General features: G+C 38.5%; 1 protein-coding gene across 2 annotated transcripts in view; it reads left to right on the forward strand.

Annotated features, from left to right (window-relative positions):
- The window catches only part of TET1 (tet methylcytosine dioxygenase 1), a 103,400-nt gene that overhangs the window by 23,556 nt on the left and 66,994 nt on the right, over window positions 1-12,850 (forward strand). For both annotated transcript variants that reach the window (XM_087702231.1, XM_087702230.1), the window contains exon 3: window positions 533-583. In XM_087702231.1, coding sequence (XP_087558357.1) covers window positions 533-583 — 51 coding nt within the window. The remainder of the gene's footprint in view (window positions 1-532; window positions 584-12,850) is intronic.

The following is a 12,850-nucleotide window of genomic DNA, read 5'->3' on the forward strand; positions in this document are numbered from 1 at the left end:
GTGTGTGTGTGTCTGTGGGCGCGCGCGCGCGCGCGTGTATGTGTGCGTAATAATAATCGCGAGGCATGCCTAGCACGTCCCTAGCGTTGGCAGGCAGGTTTTGCTGCGCTCTCCGAGCGGCCGCCGCCGCTGTGGCTGTGGAAGCACTATGAGCATAATTTTGCCAAAGCGCGCTGAAGAAGTGCACACTCCGCACAGGGCTTTTTCTGCAGAAGGAAGCAAGATGGCTACCCTGTGGCTTTCGCTGTGAAGAATGCCGAGCCCTCCCTCAGCCCGACTTTTGAGCTGGGGGAAAGGTGGTTTGTTTATTATGATTCCCCTCCCCCACCTCCACCTCCTCTTTTCCTCGGTTAACCCTCTTTCCCCCGCGGTAGTGCGGCTGACTTGCTCGGTCCCCGTTTTAAGTCGCGGGTGAAGTCCTGCGTGATGGTGTGCCCGTGAAGTCTTCCCAGAAAGATGGAAAAACTGGTTTTTGTTTACTTGACTGGCTTATTTACCCGGGTTTATTTTGCCATTTGATGTCTTTCTTTAGGTGCTAACTGAAAACAAAAGGCCTCAGAGAAGGAAGCGAAGAGTTCCAAAGGTAAAACAAAAAAAATCCCCAATCCCTATTGCTTGTTTTATTAATCGCATTTTTAGAGACGGGTCTGGCTCTTAGGATGGAATGAGAAAAGGGGCATGACTTCCCAGATGTTGGTATTTTTAGCTAAATGTAAAAAGCTCACCACATTTTCTCTTGTTTCCCTGGGATAAGGTGGCCCATCTGACACTGAATACACAAACTGCCAGTGCTGTTCTTGATATTCCTCCTTGTTCTATGAAGGCTGCAGTGGTAAAGATGATTATGATGGAGTAAGCCCTGCTGAATTAATTCAGAATGACTGCTGAGTAAATATGCTCAGGGGAAGCCCTGGAAAGGATGCTGGAAAACGAACTTGTTTCTAGGCTGCACCTATTTTATACCGAATGTTGAATAATTGTGCTAATATTCGTTTTGCTACGTTCAGTAAAATCCATTGCCCCTTTCCATAAAGATGACATGTTTTCAGACAATTACGGTCTGAAACTGGTAAGTAATCTTAAAAGGCATGTTCTTCAATAAATGAGTGCCGAACTGAAAATGTTTAAATATTGTGGAGTCATAGAATTAGCAAGTGGGAAAACCCCAGGACGTGTTCCATGTTATTTGCATGCACGTAATTGACCTCTATAAATGGCTACCTTGTTCTCTTTCAGTGATTCAGGGAATTCCTGCACACGTGCTGAGGAAATCCCTGTTTACGGTGGGGAATCCCCACCCCATAATAGAGAATTTGGGCCCCTCCCATCCTGCGTGTTATTCTAGCCTTACAGAATTCTAACTCTTGGCCAGGGTGTTTCGTGTAGCGCTTTGACGGTAAAAATGTATCGCACCCAATTGTGGGTACGTTTTCTTATTGGGGTGTTTGCCTGGGTCTCTAGCATTGTATGGATTTCTTGGAAGCTTGTGTTAGGTTTAAGGCTTTAAATCCTAATGACTATTAAAGTAGTTGCTTTGTGGTAATGATACTTTGTTTAAGTGGTGGAATACAGTACTTAGAAGTATTTTCTGCCCTTGCCACTTGCAAATCATTGTTTAAAAATAGTGAAAATAATTTGTTGGGCAAAATAGCCTGTAAAGATAATACAGATATAAAAGTAAAGCAGATATTCTTTAAAAATTTAAGATAATGCCTAAGCATTTACTAAAATCTCCAGATATGGCTGCCGTTTGTGTAGACTTTTTAGGCATAACATATAATAAGTGCGCTGAGACTTATAAGTAAATGTGTATTAGATGATATTGTTAATTAGTGAAATTTTCAGAGTTGGGAAATTTTTGAGAATTGGGAAATAACTGCATGTAAATTTCCTACACATGTTGTACAGTAGTTTTTACTGCATTCTTTTCTGAATTTGATCAATGTACCTGTTCTCTTAGAGCTGTGATTTTTGATTGATTGATTTAATGAACCAAAAGATACAGTCTTTGTATGGTCTGCATTCAAATTTGACCTTTACTTTGTTCATATTTTAATTTGAGAAATTGATTTACAGTCCACTCCTAAATTGAAGTTTCGTCAAAATCAGTGGATTTATTTTCAAGTAAGATATTCTGATATTAACAGCAATCAATAATTTAAGGAAGAAAACAATAAATTCCTTGTTCTCATTCAACAGTTTGCTACCAAGAAAAAGCAAACTAAATAGTGATTAAGTGAATTTACTTTCCATTGTCATGGTGAGACACCATTTGGAGTAATGTGTCTGGTTCTGAACACCAAAATGGATGGAGAGAAGTGAGTGAATTCACAGGAGGAGTTCCAAGGGGGTGAGATTATTGGTAACCCCACTTTACGAGAAATTATTAAATGGCTTGGGTATTCTTATTTGTAAGATTTTTTTATCCTATCCTGATTTTCTTCATTCTCCTGTTTTCCCCATAACAACAACCCTGTGAGGTGGGTTAGCCTGAGAGAGAATGAATTGCCCAAAGTCACCCAATTGGCTTTCTTGCCTAAGGTGGGGGAGGAGCTCCTGATTTCTAGGTCTGCACCTTAAACACTATACCAAACTGACTCTAGGTATATTTAGCCTGCAGGGGAGAAGTTAGGGGGGGCTGTGTAGAGCAGTCTCTGGATATCTGAAAAATTCTCAAGTAGAAGAGGAAGTAGATATTCTCTGTCCCTTGAGGGGGCAGGACCAGGACCAATAGGTTAAACACTGCAAGAGTTTCCTGAGGATCATAAGATTGTAAGGAAACAGAGCTCATCTCTTATAGCCCTGTTGATCTGAATTCTGCTATCTTAGCCATGTGCCTCTTATTGTTTGCCTGGACCAAACGTAGTAAAATTGCTGCCCTTATGTGAAGGTGGTGATGTTCTCCTGCTGCTGCTACTCTTAACTGGGGGTAGTAATTCCAGAGTCTTCTGAAGTTGGATGGCCACCTAACCCAATAAATAAATTGATCCCATGCCCTTAAGAAGGAGTCCCTGCTTCTGGTTCCCATGCTTTTGCTTCCTGTATCTGCTTGCTAGTGGGGCATTGTTTACAATATTTGATCTCAAGTTGTGGGATTGATGGACTGGTGAGCCTTGCACAATCTTATTAATGACTAAAGCTTTCTACATGACAACCATTATGAATAATTAGACAAATTAATCTCTTTGGTTCCCTTGTTACATAGTAATTGGAGCTATGAGTACATTCCTGAACTTAATACTTTGCAATGATTCCACTTTGCTTGTTGACTCCATTTCATTGAAGAATAACTGCTTGCAACTATTGGAAACGCAGGTACTCAAACACAGGTCATGATCTACTCTCAGCAGCTTCTCCAGTAGAAATGTTAGTCTAATGTTTTCTATTAGGTTGACATTCCCCTGAAAATAAGTAGGATGTTTTAAAATTAAAATTTGGCCTAGTGGTTAAGACCTAACCAGGTTAGAAATTTTCTAGTCCCACCTTAGCCAGCTAGATGACCTTGGGCCAGTCATTCTCTCTCAGCCCAACTCACCTCACAGGGTTGTTGTGGAGGGAGAATAGGAGAAGAAAGTGTTTTGGGTATGTTTGTTACCTTAAATTATTTGTAAAAAATAACAAAGGCAGTATACAGGCAAACAAACAATAGGATAAATGGATGAATGCACAGTTGATATTATTAGGTTAGTCTTATTATGCATAGAGGCTGATAGAGTGTCCTTGCAATAGCCAGGTGGAAAGAAATGTTAATAATTGGGCAATAATTGAGTTGACCCATAACCTTACCACAAGCCTTGAGTTCTTAAAATGCATTCTAGAATATGAATGGAAACAACATCTGGTAATCCCTATTTAGCCAAGCTGGTGGGAAAAAAAACACTAATTCTGTTCTCCAGGAACTCCAGAAATTCAAACTAGATTTAGACTCCGTTCTAAATAACTTGATTGTGTGGTGGATGATCTGTACTAAGAAAGAACTAAGGGAAGTATGTCCCGGTTGTCATCTTGGATTTCTTAAATGCTTTTTTTATTCTATTGATTATAGTATTTTTTCTAGTTGCTTGAAGAAAATAGACATGGCATTGTTTTTAGTGTTGTCTTTTTATTCATTTGGATAATGGGAAGTTTTGCTTGGCCCTTTTGAAAATTATTATGTGGGGGACATTATTATTTAGGAAATGAGAAGAATCATGCATGGATTTCATGCTAAGTGTTATTAGTATTCTGATAGTACCCAACCTTAAAATGTAATAGTTTATATGGTGAATAGTGCTTCTGTAAGATGTCACATCCCTGGATTAGTTGCACTGGTTACTGATAGTTTCCAGAAACAGTTCAAGTCTTCAATTCTTATGATGTGGGAAGACTTCTGTAATTTGGACCTTGTTTTGCAAGAATGTCTACATCTGTGTGATCTGTCCTAAAATTAAGATGTTCAGTGGGGCACCACACATCTGTTTAACAGCAGCAGCTAAAATTTATTTTCCCCTGATGGGTAGAATTTGGTGGTGATGTTTAAAGCTAGCACTTAACTGGCTTAAAACTTTTTGTTTAAAAAAATTCTTATGAAGTTTTTAAAAAAATAGTTTTGTTACTTAGGTTTTGGTAATTACTATTGTATATGAATATCTGTTAACTATCTAAAGCAGGGGACCTCAAACTACGCCCTGGGGCCCAGATACAGCCTGTCAAACCATTAATCCGGCCAGCGAGGGACCACAAGGCTGCTCCCCCACATCCCCCCATCTACCCATCCCCCCACTTTCTGGAGGTCAAGGAGGCCAAAAACGGGAAGTGCGAAGGCCTCAGGAGGCCAAAAATGGGCCCATTTTTGGGCGGCAGAGTGGTTCTGAAGGCCAAGGAGGCCAAAAATGGGCCAAGTTTTGGCCACCCCAGCCTCCACAGAGAAGGCGAGAGGGAGACACACCCCAAGGCAGCTGTATCCCTTCACTAACCTGCATTCCACCCCCAGGAGCATAACACATTAAAGTTTAATGTGTGTGTATTGTTTAATGGACAGCTAAATTGACCATGCCCAGACGGTCGCATGACAACCTAGCCACATCCACCCATATGACCACCTAGCTACACCCACCTACCCAGTCCGCCCCCTCACCACAGTCTGAGGGACCATGAATTGCCCCCCCCCCTTTAAAAAGTTTGAGGACCCCATCTAAGGCCACTAATGGCAATAGTAGCAAATAAAATTTAAACAAGCAATAATTTGTTGAAGGTTATTGAAGTAACATTTATGTTACCAAGTACTTTTATAGGATATAGTAATTTCGAATTTGTAAGCAGGATGGGTTTTATTTAAATAAACTACATTCTTATTTGCATTGTGATGTAAGTCAATAACTAAGAAAATTTAATATATCTTAATTCCTAATAAATGCAGTCTTGCTACCTAATGTAACCAATGTAGCTATTTCTATGTACTGAGATAAAGGTTTTATAATACAAAGTTGATACAATATATAATATTTAATAAGTTTATTTCAGGTTAATTTTCATTTAATATTGAACCATGATCATAGCAGGTGTTTCTTTATCTTACTGATGAGCATAGTAATATCATTAAAATACTCCCAAAGGGTATGTTTTATGGAGTCTACTTTTTAGATCAGCAATATCTTCAAAGCCTCAGGACCATATTTTTTACTTTTGATTGACTTTTTATTTCTCTTGCATTTATATCCCATTTTTGCCTAGATAATGCTACCACCTCAAATTCTCTGTTCAATAATCCTAATGAGAGCTCAGTTACTCCTTTGGTTAATCTCTCTTGCCTCCATATTAATAAGCAAGTTGTTTGTGATGTTGTGTTCTAAGATTATTTGCCCACTATATAAGACTTTTAACTTAGTCATTTTAGTTTAATTTCCAAGAAAGTAGCTATATTGATCTGTTGCAGATAAAACAAGATGTATCTAATGAAATGAGCAGCAATCTATAAACATTTATAGTATTTATAGTTATAATAAGAAAAAACAAAGTTGTCAGAACAGACCTTAAAGATAAATGACTGGGCAGATAGGAACTTTCAGGGCATTGAAAAGTATGGCTAAAATTCATTGTTTTGAAAAAGGTGAGAGAAAAAGCTCTAGGATTTCAAACATAGGTTAGTCAGTAGGTCTCTCTCTCTTCCCCTTTCATACACACACAAACACATCCACATCCACATCCACACACCGAGACACATGCACACATATCTTGATTCCTGCCGACTGATGTTCTTTGTGTGATTTCTTTCATGTCTGCAATAAAAGCCAGCCATGATGTGTTCTTGAAGTCTGTAAGTCAGCTGCCTAAGTGTTTGATTCAGTTTCTGGACTGAGGACTTCATTACAATGACTGTGTGATGTCCTGAAATCTACTAGTACTTACCTTATATAAAATAAGCTGCATAGCTGTGCTCTGACTCAAAGAGTAAATGACCACGGATTCCCTTGCAACTGCTTGGTCAGTGCATTAGGTCACTAGTGCCTTGCTTCAGTAGTAGAAATCAGCAGTGAGCCAGTTGGATCAGTTAACAAAAATAATAAACTTGATTGTCCAGCAGTTGGGACAGAATCTGCTACGAGCACTAACTCTTGAATTATCATGATCCAAGATTCAGCTGTGGTTGCCACTACATCAGTTGTTCTGTACCAAGCACTTCCCAGCCTATTTGTCTCTGCTGGACAAATAGGCTGGGAATCTGCAAAGGTAACCTTCGTTGCTTAGTGTGAGTTAGATATCTCCTAAGACCAATGAAATTTCCCATTGGGTAAGATTTATTAGTTTAATGACAGAGAGAGCTGCAATATGAGGAACCCTTCTCATTTAGAATGGCCCAGAATTTGACAACTACATCCATTTTTAGTACTTTTGAGAACTAACCTCAACCACTCCATCCAACTTTTAATAATCCCTTCATCTGACTGATAGGGAGAGCTAGCTAGGAAGGTGGAAGGAAGGACTAAGCTCAGAAGGGAGATCAGTGCAGACATTTTCAGTAATGATGTGAGATGTCAACCACCTCCTCTTGTTGCAAAATGGCTGCCTTCTGCACAATAAAGTACATAGGTGAGAAAATAATGTAAGATTAGAGCTATGTGGCTGTTATTCCTTCCCTCCCTTCCTCCCCCCTCTCTGTCTCCCTCTCCCTCCCTCTGTGTGTGTGTGTGTGTGTGTTTTCCACTTGAATGACAGTCTTTCAGCTATTTGATAAAACTAGCTTATTAAAAAAACATGTCCTTCACTAGCCTTGAACCTCGAGTGATGATTTGGATGAGCCTGTACATGAAGTGCTCTGTGAAAAAACATCATTTAAATGATGTTTAAAACATCAAATGCTAGCACAGAATATGGAAGGGGCTTAACTGCGCTGTTAAGTGTAACATGGGAGAGAGTAATTTGACAGGGGTTCCCTTATCTTCTCTTTGCCTAGCCTCACAACCACTGCCTCTATCTGTGTTCTTCCTTCTGTGAGAGGAAAAACTCCTCAGTGACCTCAGCAGCCAGCTGAGTTTTGGAGGAACTAAAATGACTAATTACCTTCTCTGTCACTGGTGTGGCCTTACATTCAAGTTGATGTTTCTTCTCTTTGCTAGCTAGACTTGTCACTGTGTCATGGTTCTCAGTGTGAAGTTGGCTGGTCTTGTTTCATCCTCACAGGGTCTTTAGGACAGCTTCATTGGACTCCGTTATGTGTTAAGAATAAAGCCTAGATCTGTGATGGCGAACCTATGGCACACATGCCAGAGGTGGCACACAGCACCCTCTCTGATGGCACACAAGCCGTCGCCCCAGTTCAGCTCTGCAACGCATGCGTGCATGCCTCCCACCGGCCAGCTGGTCTTCAGGTCTCTGTTGCCCATGCATGGGGGGGGGGTTAGATGCATAGGGGCCCCCACATGCATGCATGGAGGAGCCGAGTGCATGTGCAGGGGGTGCATGCATTTCATTTTGGGGATTTGGGGCACATGCGCATGCACATGCTTTGGGCACTTGGTCTGGAAAAGGTTAGCCATCACTGGCTAGATGCTGTGCTGATGGTAGTTGATTTTCTTTCCAAGATGATTTCATGCCCCCACCAAATCTATTAAATGGATGCACAGTGTATCTTCAGTTTTCTATAACATATTGTTTGAATACCATTGCCCTTGTTCCACCCCATCTTAGTGAGAGGTTAGCACCATTTATGGAGGAATGTAGTTTGAACTGCAGGAGGAACAGATTAGAATATTTGATTTGCTGGAAGACTAATCCAGACACAAGTAGCTCATGGCATAGATACTCGCGTCAGTGATCCAGGTGTGATGCACTTAGAAGCCTACAATCTCTGGCCACCATTATAAATTACCGGCCTTGCTAGAGGGCAATACCTAGCCAATCTTAGCTGATCTAAAAAGCTAAATGAACTTGCATTTTGTCAATCCTTGGATAGGACACAAGGAAATCCCAGGCATGCAAATTAAATTAGGAAGTTGAAAAGGCATCCCAGAAAATAAATAAATGGCAAACTATTTTCTTCACCTGCCAAGACAACTGTATGAATTAGTCACCCCCATCTGACCTTGACTTGAATGTGTCTTTTCTTTCATAAAATTGTAAGAATAATCTCAAATATGTTTAAAATTAAACAGTTTTTGACCAAAGGAAAATAATTGTCAAAAAGGCTTTGCCCCCTGGTGGACAAATGAAATTCAATTTCTTTGATTTGCCTTTCCAAGAGAGACTGTTTAAAATTGTACATAGACAAATGTCAGCATATGTGTGCCAGATTTCTTGGAACAAAAGTCTCTGAGCTGGTTAGGAAAGAGTAATAGAAATTCCTACAAATATTAAGTCTAACAAGAGAACTATTTTAAATGTATTCATTGGCTGCCAATTTGCTACCACGTCCAATTCAAGGTGCTGCTTGTCACCTTCAAAGCCCTACATGGCTTGGGACCAGGTTATTTGGAGGACTTAAATTTAGAGACAGGGAATGTTACATGTCCCCTCTCTTAAAGGGGTCTATCTAGCAGGACCAAAAAGTGCCTTCTCTATGGTGGTTCCCTCCCTGTGGAACATCATCCCCATGGATTGGCCCCCACTTTGATACTCTCTTGACAAGGCTCCGAAGATGTAGTTTTGCCAACTGGCTTGGAGACCCCAGATTGGGATGGAACCCATCAAATGGCTCATTTAATTGTTGTCACGAGAGGGTGGAGGTGGAGTGTTATTGTTTTTTATTGTTTTTTTAAATTGGATTTTTACCCTTGTAAGGCCACCTGGAGTCACTGAGAGTGAGTTGGATGGCCATATAAATGTTCTTAAATGAAAAAAATAAAAATCAATTAGCCTTTACTGAATTTGTTAGGATGATCATAATGCTTTAACATAAGTCCAGGTCTTATGATAGGATATACAGCTTTAGAAATGCAAGAACCCAATTCTCAATGCATTTTTTAACATCCAAATTTTTTATTATTTTAAAAATATTTCTCATTGTGACTTAGGTTTTCCGGGCTTCTTCAACACAATATCTACCATACCTAATGTTCATTTCTTTAAAAAAGATCTGATTAATTATTTAACTTGCCAATAGCATTCAAAGAAACATTCAGTTTATGTTTATAAAGCAGGGGGGAGAGGGAATGTGTGTGAGAGAGTGCCTTGGAAACATCCTGTGTATACCTCAGGATGCATTTTTGGCTAGAACACCAAATTCTCAGAATTTCTCAGGATAAAAATACAACTTATTATATAAATAGTAAATATAAGTAATATATATAGTACTTAGTAAATATAAATAGGCAGCAAAAAACAGTGGGTTTTTTCCCCCCTAATCATGCAGCATTGAAAGGCCTGGAATGTTTTTTTTCCTGTGAGTGTTCTATTCTCTCTCCCCAGGCATTGACATCTCAGTGCAAGTGTAGAGTAAATTTGTATGTTATCTGAAGCTTTATATGTCATTTTAAGGTTTTTAATGTATAAAAGGCATAATTTTAAAAGTCTGTAGTTATAATGGACAAAGAAAAAGAAATGTGAATTAATATAGCAGTAAGATTAGTAATAGAATTTATATGATATAAATCAAGAGATTCTCTTAAGTAGAACTAGCAATAGCAATAGCAATAGCAGTAGACTTATATACCGCTTCATAGGGCTTTCAGCCCTCTCTAAGCGGTTTACAGAGAGTCAGCATATTGCCCCCAACAATCTGGGTCCTCATTTTACCCACCTCGGAAGGATGGAAGGCTGAGTCAACCCTGAGCCGGTGAGATTTGAACCGCTGAACTGCTGATCTAGCAGTAGCCTGCAGTGCTGCATTTAACCACTGCGCCACCTCGGCTCAGTGAGTCAACTATGAGTCAAATACCTGTATTTTTAGGAGTATAAGAGGCACCGGAGTATAAGACACACTGGAGTATAAGACGTACCAAGATTTTGAAGAGGCAAATTTAAAAAAGTTTTTGCACTCTGCAGACCTCCCAAAAACGGCCCATTTTTCACGAAAACGGGCCCATTTATTTATTTTTTAAAAAAAGGGCAGGCATAGCCTTTAGGAGGCTTTCAGAGTACTCTTGGGGACTGGGGAGGCAAAATTGAGCAAAAAATGGCACATTTTTTGCTCATTTGTGCCCTCCCCAACCCCAGGAGCACTCTGAAAGCCTCCTAAACGCTATGCATGGCCAATTTGGTGAAGGGGGCGGGGTTTCGGGAGGCAAAAAATGTTGTATTTAGTGTATAAGATGCACCCAGATTTTCATCTTCTTTTTTGTGGAAAAAAGGTGCATCTTACACTCCGAAAAATACTGTAAATTCTTATTTGTATTTATATAGAAAGGTTCCCAAGAGTTAGTTATGCCCCTGAATATCTCAGACAATGGTTTAGTTTTTCTAAGATGTTTGAAGGGATTAAAAATTTGAAAGAAAATGGTGTTTATCCTGACATTGGAGTCAGAATGTAAGATGATCAATCAATGTGATTTTTTTTAGCTATTCTAGCTATTAGTACATTATCATATTTATTTGCTTTAGTCTGTTTTTGTTTGTTCTTCTCAATTTTGCTGGTCTTTGACCAAATAAATTTGATTGATTGAATGAATGAATGAATGAATGAATGAATGAATGAATGAATGAATGAAAGATGAGCTCTTACTTTACCAAATTTCTTCTGCCACCTTTGTAATGAAAAGTAGTTGTTCAGATGAATTTAAAATGTGAAGAGCCATAGGTTTGCATTTCTCTATCTTTCTTTTAAAATTGCACATTTTGTGTGTGCAATTAATTTTAAAAATGTTGATTTTGGGCCCAATGTTTTCAAGTGAAATTTATAGAATGAGTCAGATGGAAATATATAAAAAGATAGGATCATTTCAGATGAACTTGGACCTGTGTCCTAAAATTAACCTTTCTTTCTAGAATACATGGTTATCTTCCTTATCAGACAACCAGAACAACTACTTGACAAATATTTAATTATAGAACAATATAAAATGGGACAATAATTACAATAAAAAGAAAATGCTAGCCTGGTGAAGATTATGGTAAAAGGTATCTCAATGGCCGACTATACATCTTTAAATCCTGCAGAATTAATTAATAGGCCTGTATTAAAATATATGGAGCATTAAACAGCTTCTGCAGTTAGATGTCGTATCATCCACCACTATGAAGATCATCAGTAGGTGTTGTAAATTGGTAATAAACTTGCTAGTTAATGACCACCACCTTAAATATAATTGTTTGAATTGCTTTTCTCTTGCATAATGTAACTGTTTTGTGTGCACACATGCTTGAGAAAGAGAAGTTTCCTCACATTCAAGGAATTCTTCAGACTTGTAAAAAAACAGCTAATAAAATGCAGAAATCAAATTACAGGACTACATAGAGAAGACTTGTTCTTGAAAGTATATATATTTTAGAACAAACTGGAAAGCAAGTGGTTGAGAATATGATAAAAATGAATGAATCAATATTGCCCTCAATCTTTCCATTGCTGTTGTTATTTTTAAAAATGGATTGCAAAGCTTAGGAAACACATAGTTTATCTTTCATACTATAGTGTTAAATTGATCTTGCATCTTACAGAGAAAAAGAAAATAGGGAAAAAGTTCAGACAAAAAGTAAGATAAAGATGCGGGGAAAAAGGAAAACAAGCAAGCATGACTTTCAGCATTCTTTGATACAGATATAGATAAAAACACGCTAAAATTAACAATAGTCTATGCTACTTTTACAACCTCATATATTTCTAATCATCAATCCCCAAATCAAAGTTTCATTTCTCTCGATTTCTCACAAAAATCAAAGATTGGTTTCCAAGTAGAATTAAAATTAGTCATTTTTTTATTTTTAATCAAAGCTGTCAATTTTGCCATCTCCATCATTCCCATCAGTTTAATCATCCATTTTCCCATTGTAGGTACAGTTGATCCTCGACTTATGACCACAACTGAACCCCAAATTTCTGTTGCTAAATGAGACAGTTGTTAAGTGGGGTTTGCATCATTTAAAAACCTTTTTGGCAACAGGTTGTTAAATGAACCACCACAGTTGTTAACATTAGTAACAAGCTTGTTAGATGAATTTGATTTCCCCATTGACTGTGCTTCTGAGAAGAGCACAAAAGATGAATAAATGAGCCCAGGATACTGCAACCGTCATAAATATGAGTCATTTGGCATGCATCTGAATTTTAATCAGATGACCATAGGGATGCTGCATCAGTTGTAGTTGTGAAAAACAGACATATCATTTTTTCAGTGACATTGTAATTTTGAATGGTTACTAAACAAGCACTAGAATTACCTATATTTGTAAATCCTACCATCTTTTATACATAGAAAAGTCTTGCCGTTGTTATCATATCTAA

This window comes from Thamnophis sirtalis, unplaced genomic scaffold (assembly GCF_051295495.1).
Source record: "Thamnophis sirtalis isolate CommonGarterSnake01/CBP01778 unplaced genomic scaffold, rThaSir2_p1.2 scaffold_15, whole genome shotgun sequence".
Taxonomy (NCBI): Eukaryota; Metazoa; Chordata; class Lepidosauria; order Squamata; family Natricidae; genus Thamnophis; species Thamnophis sirtalis.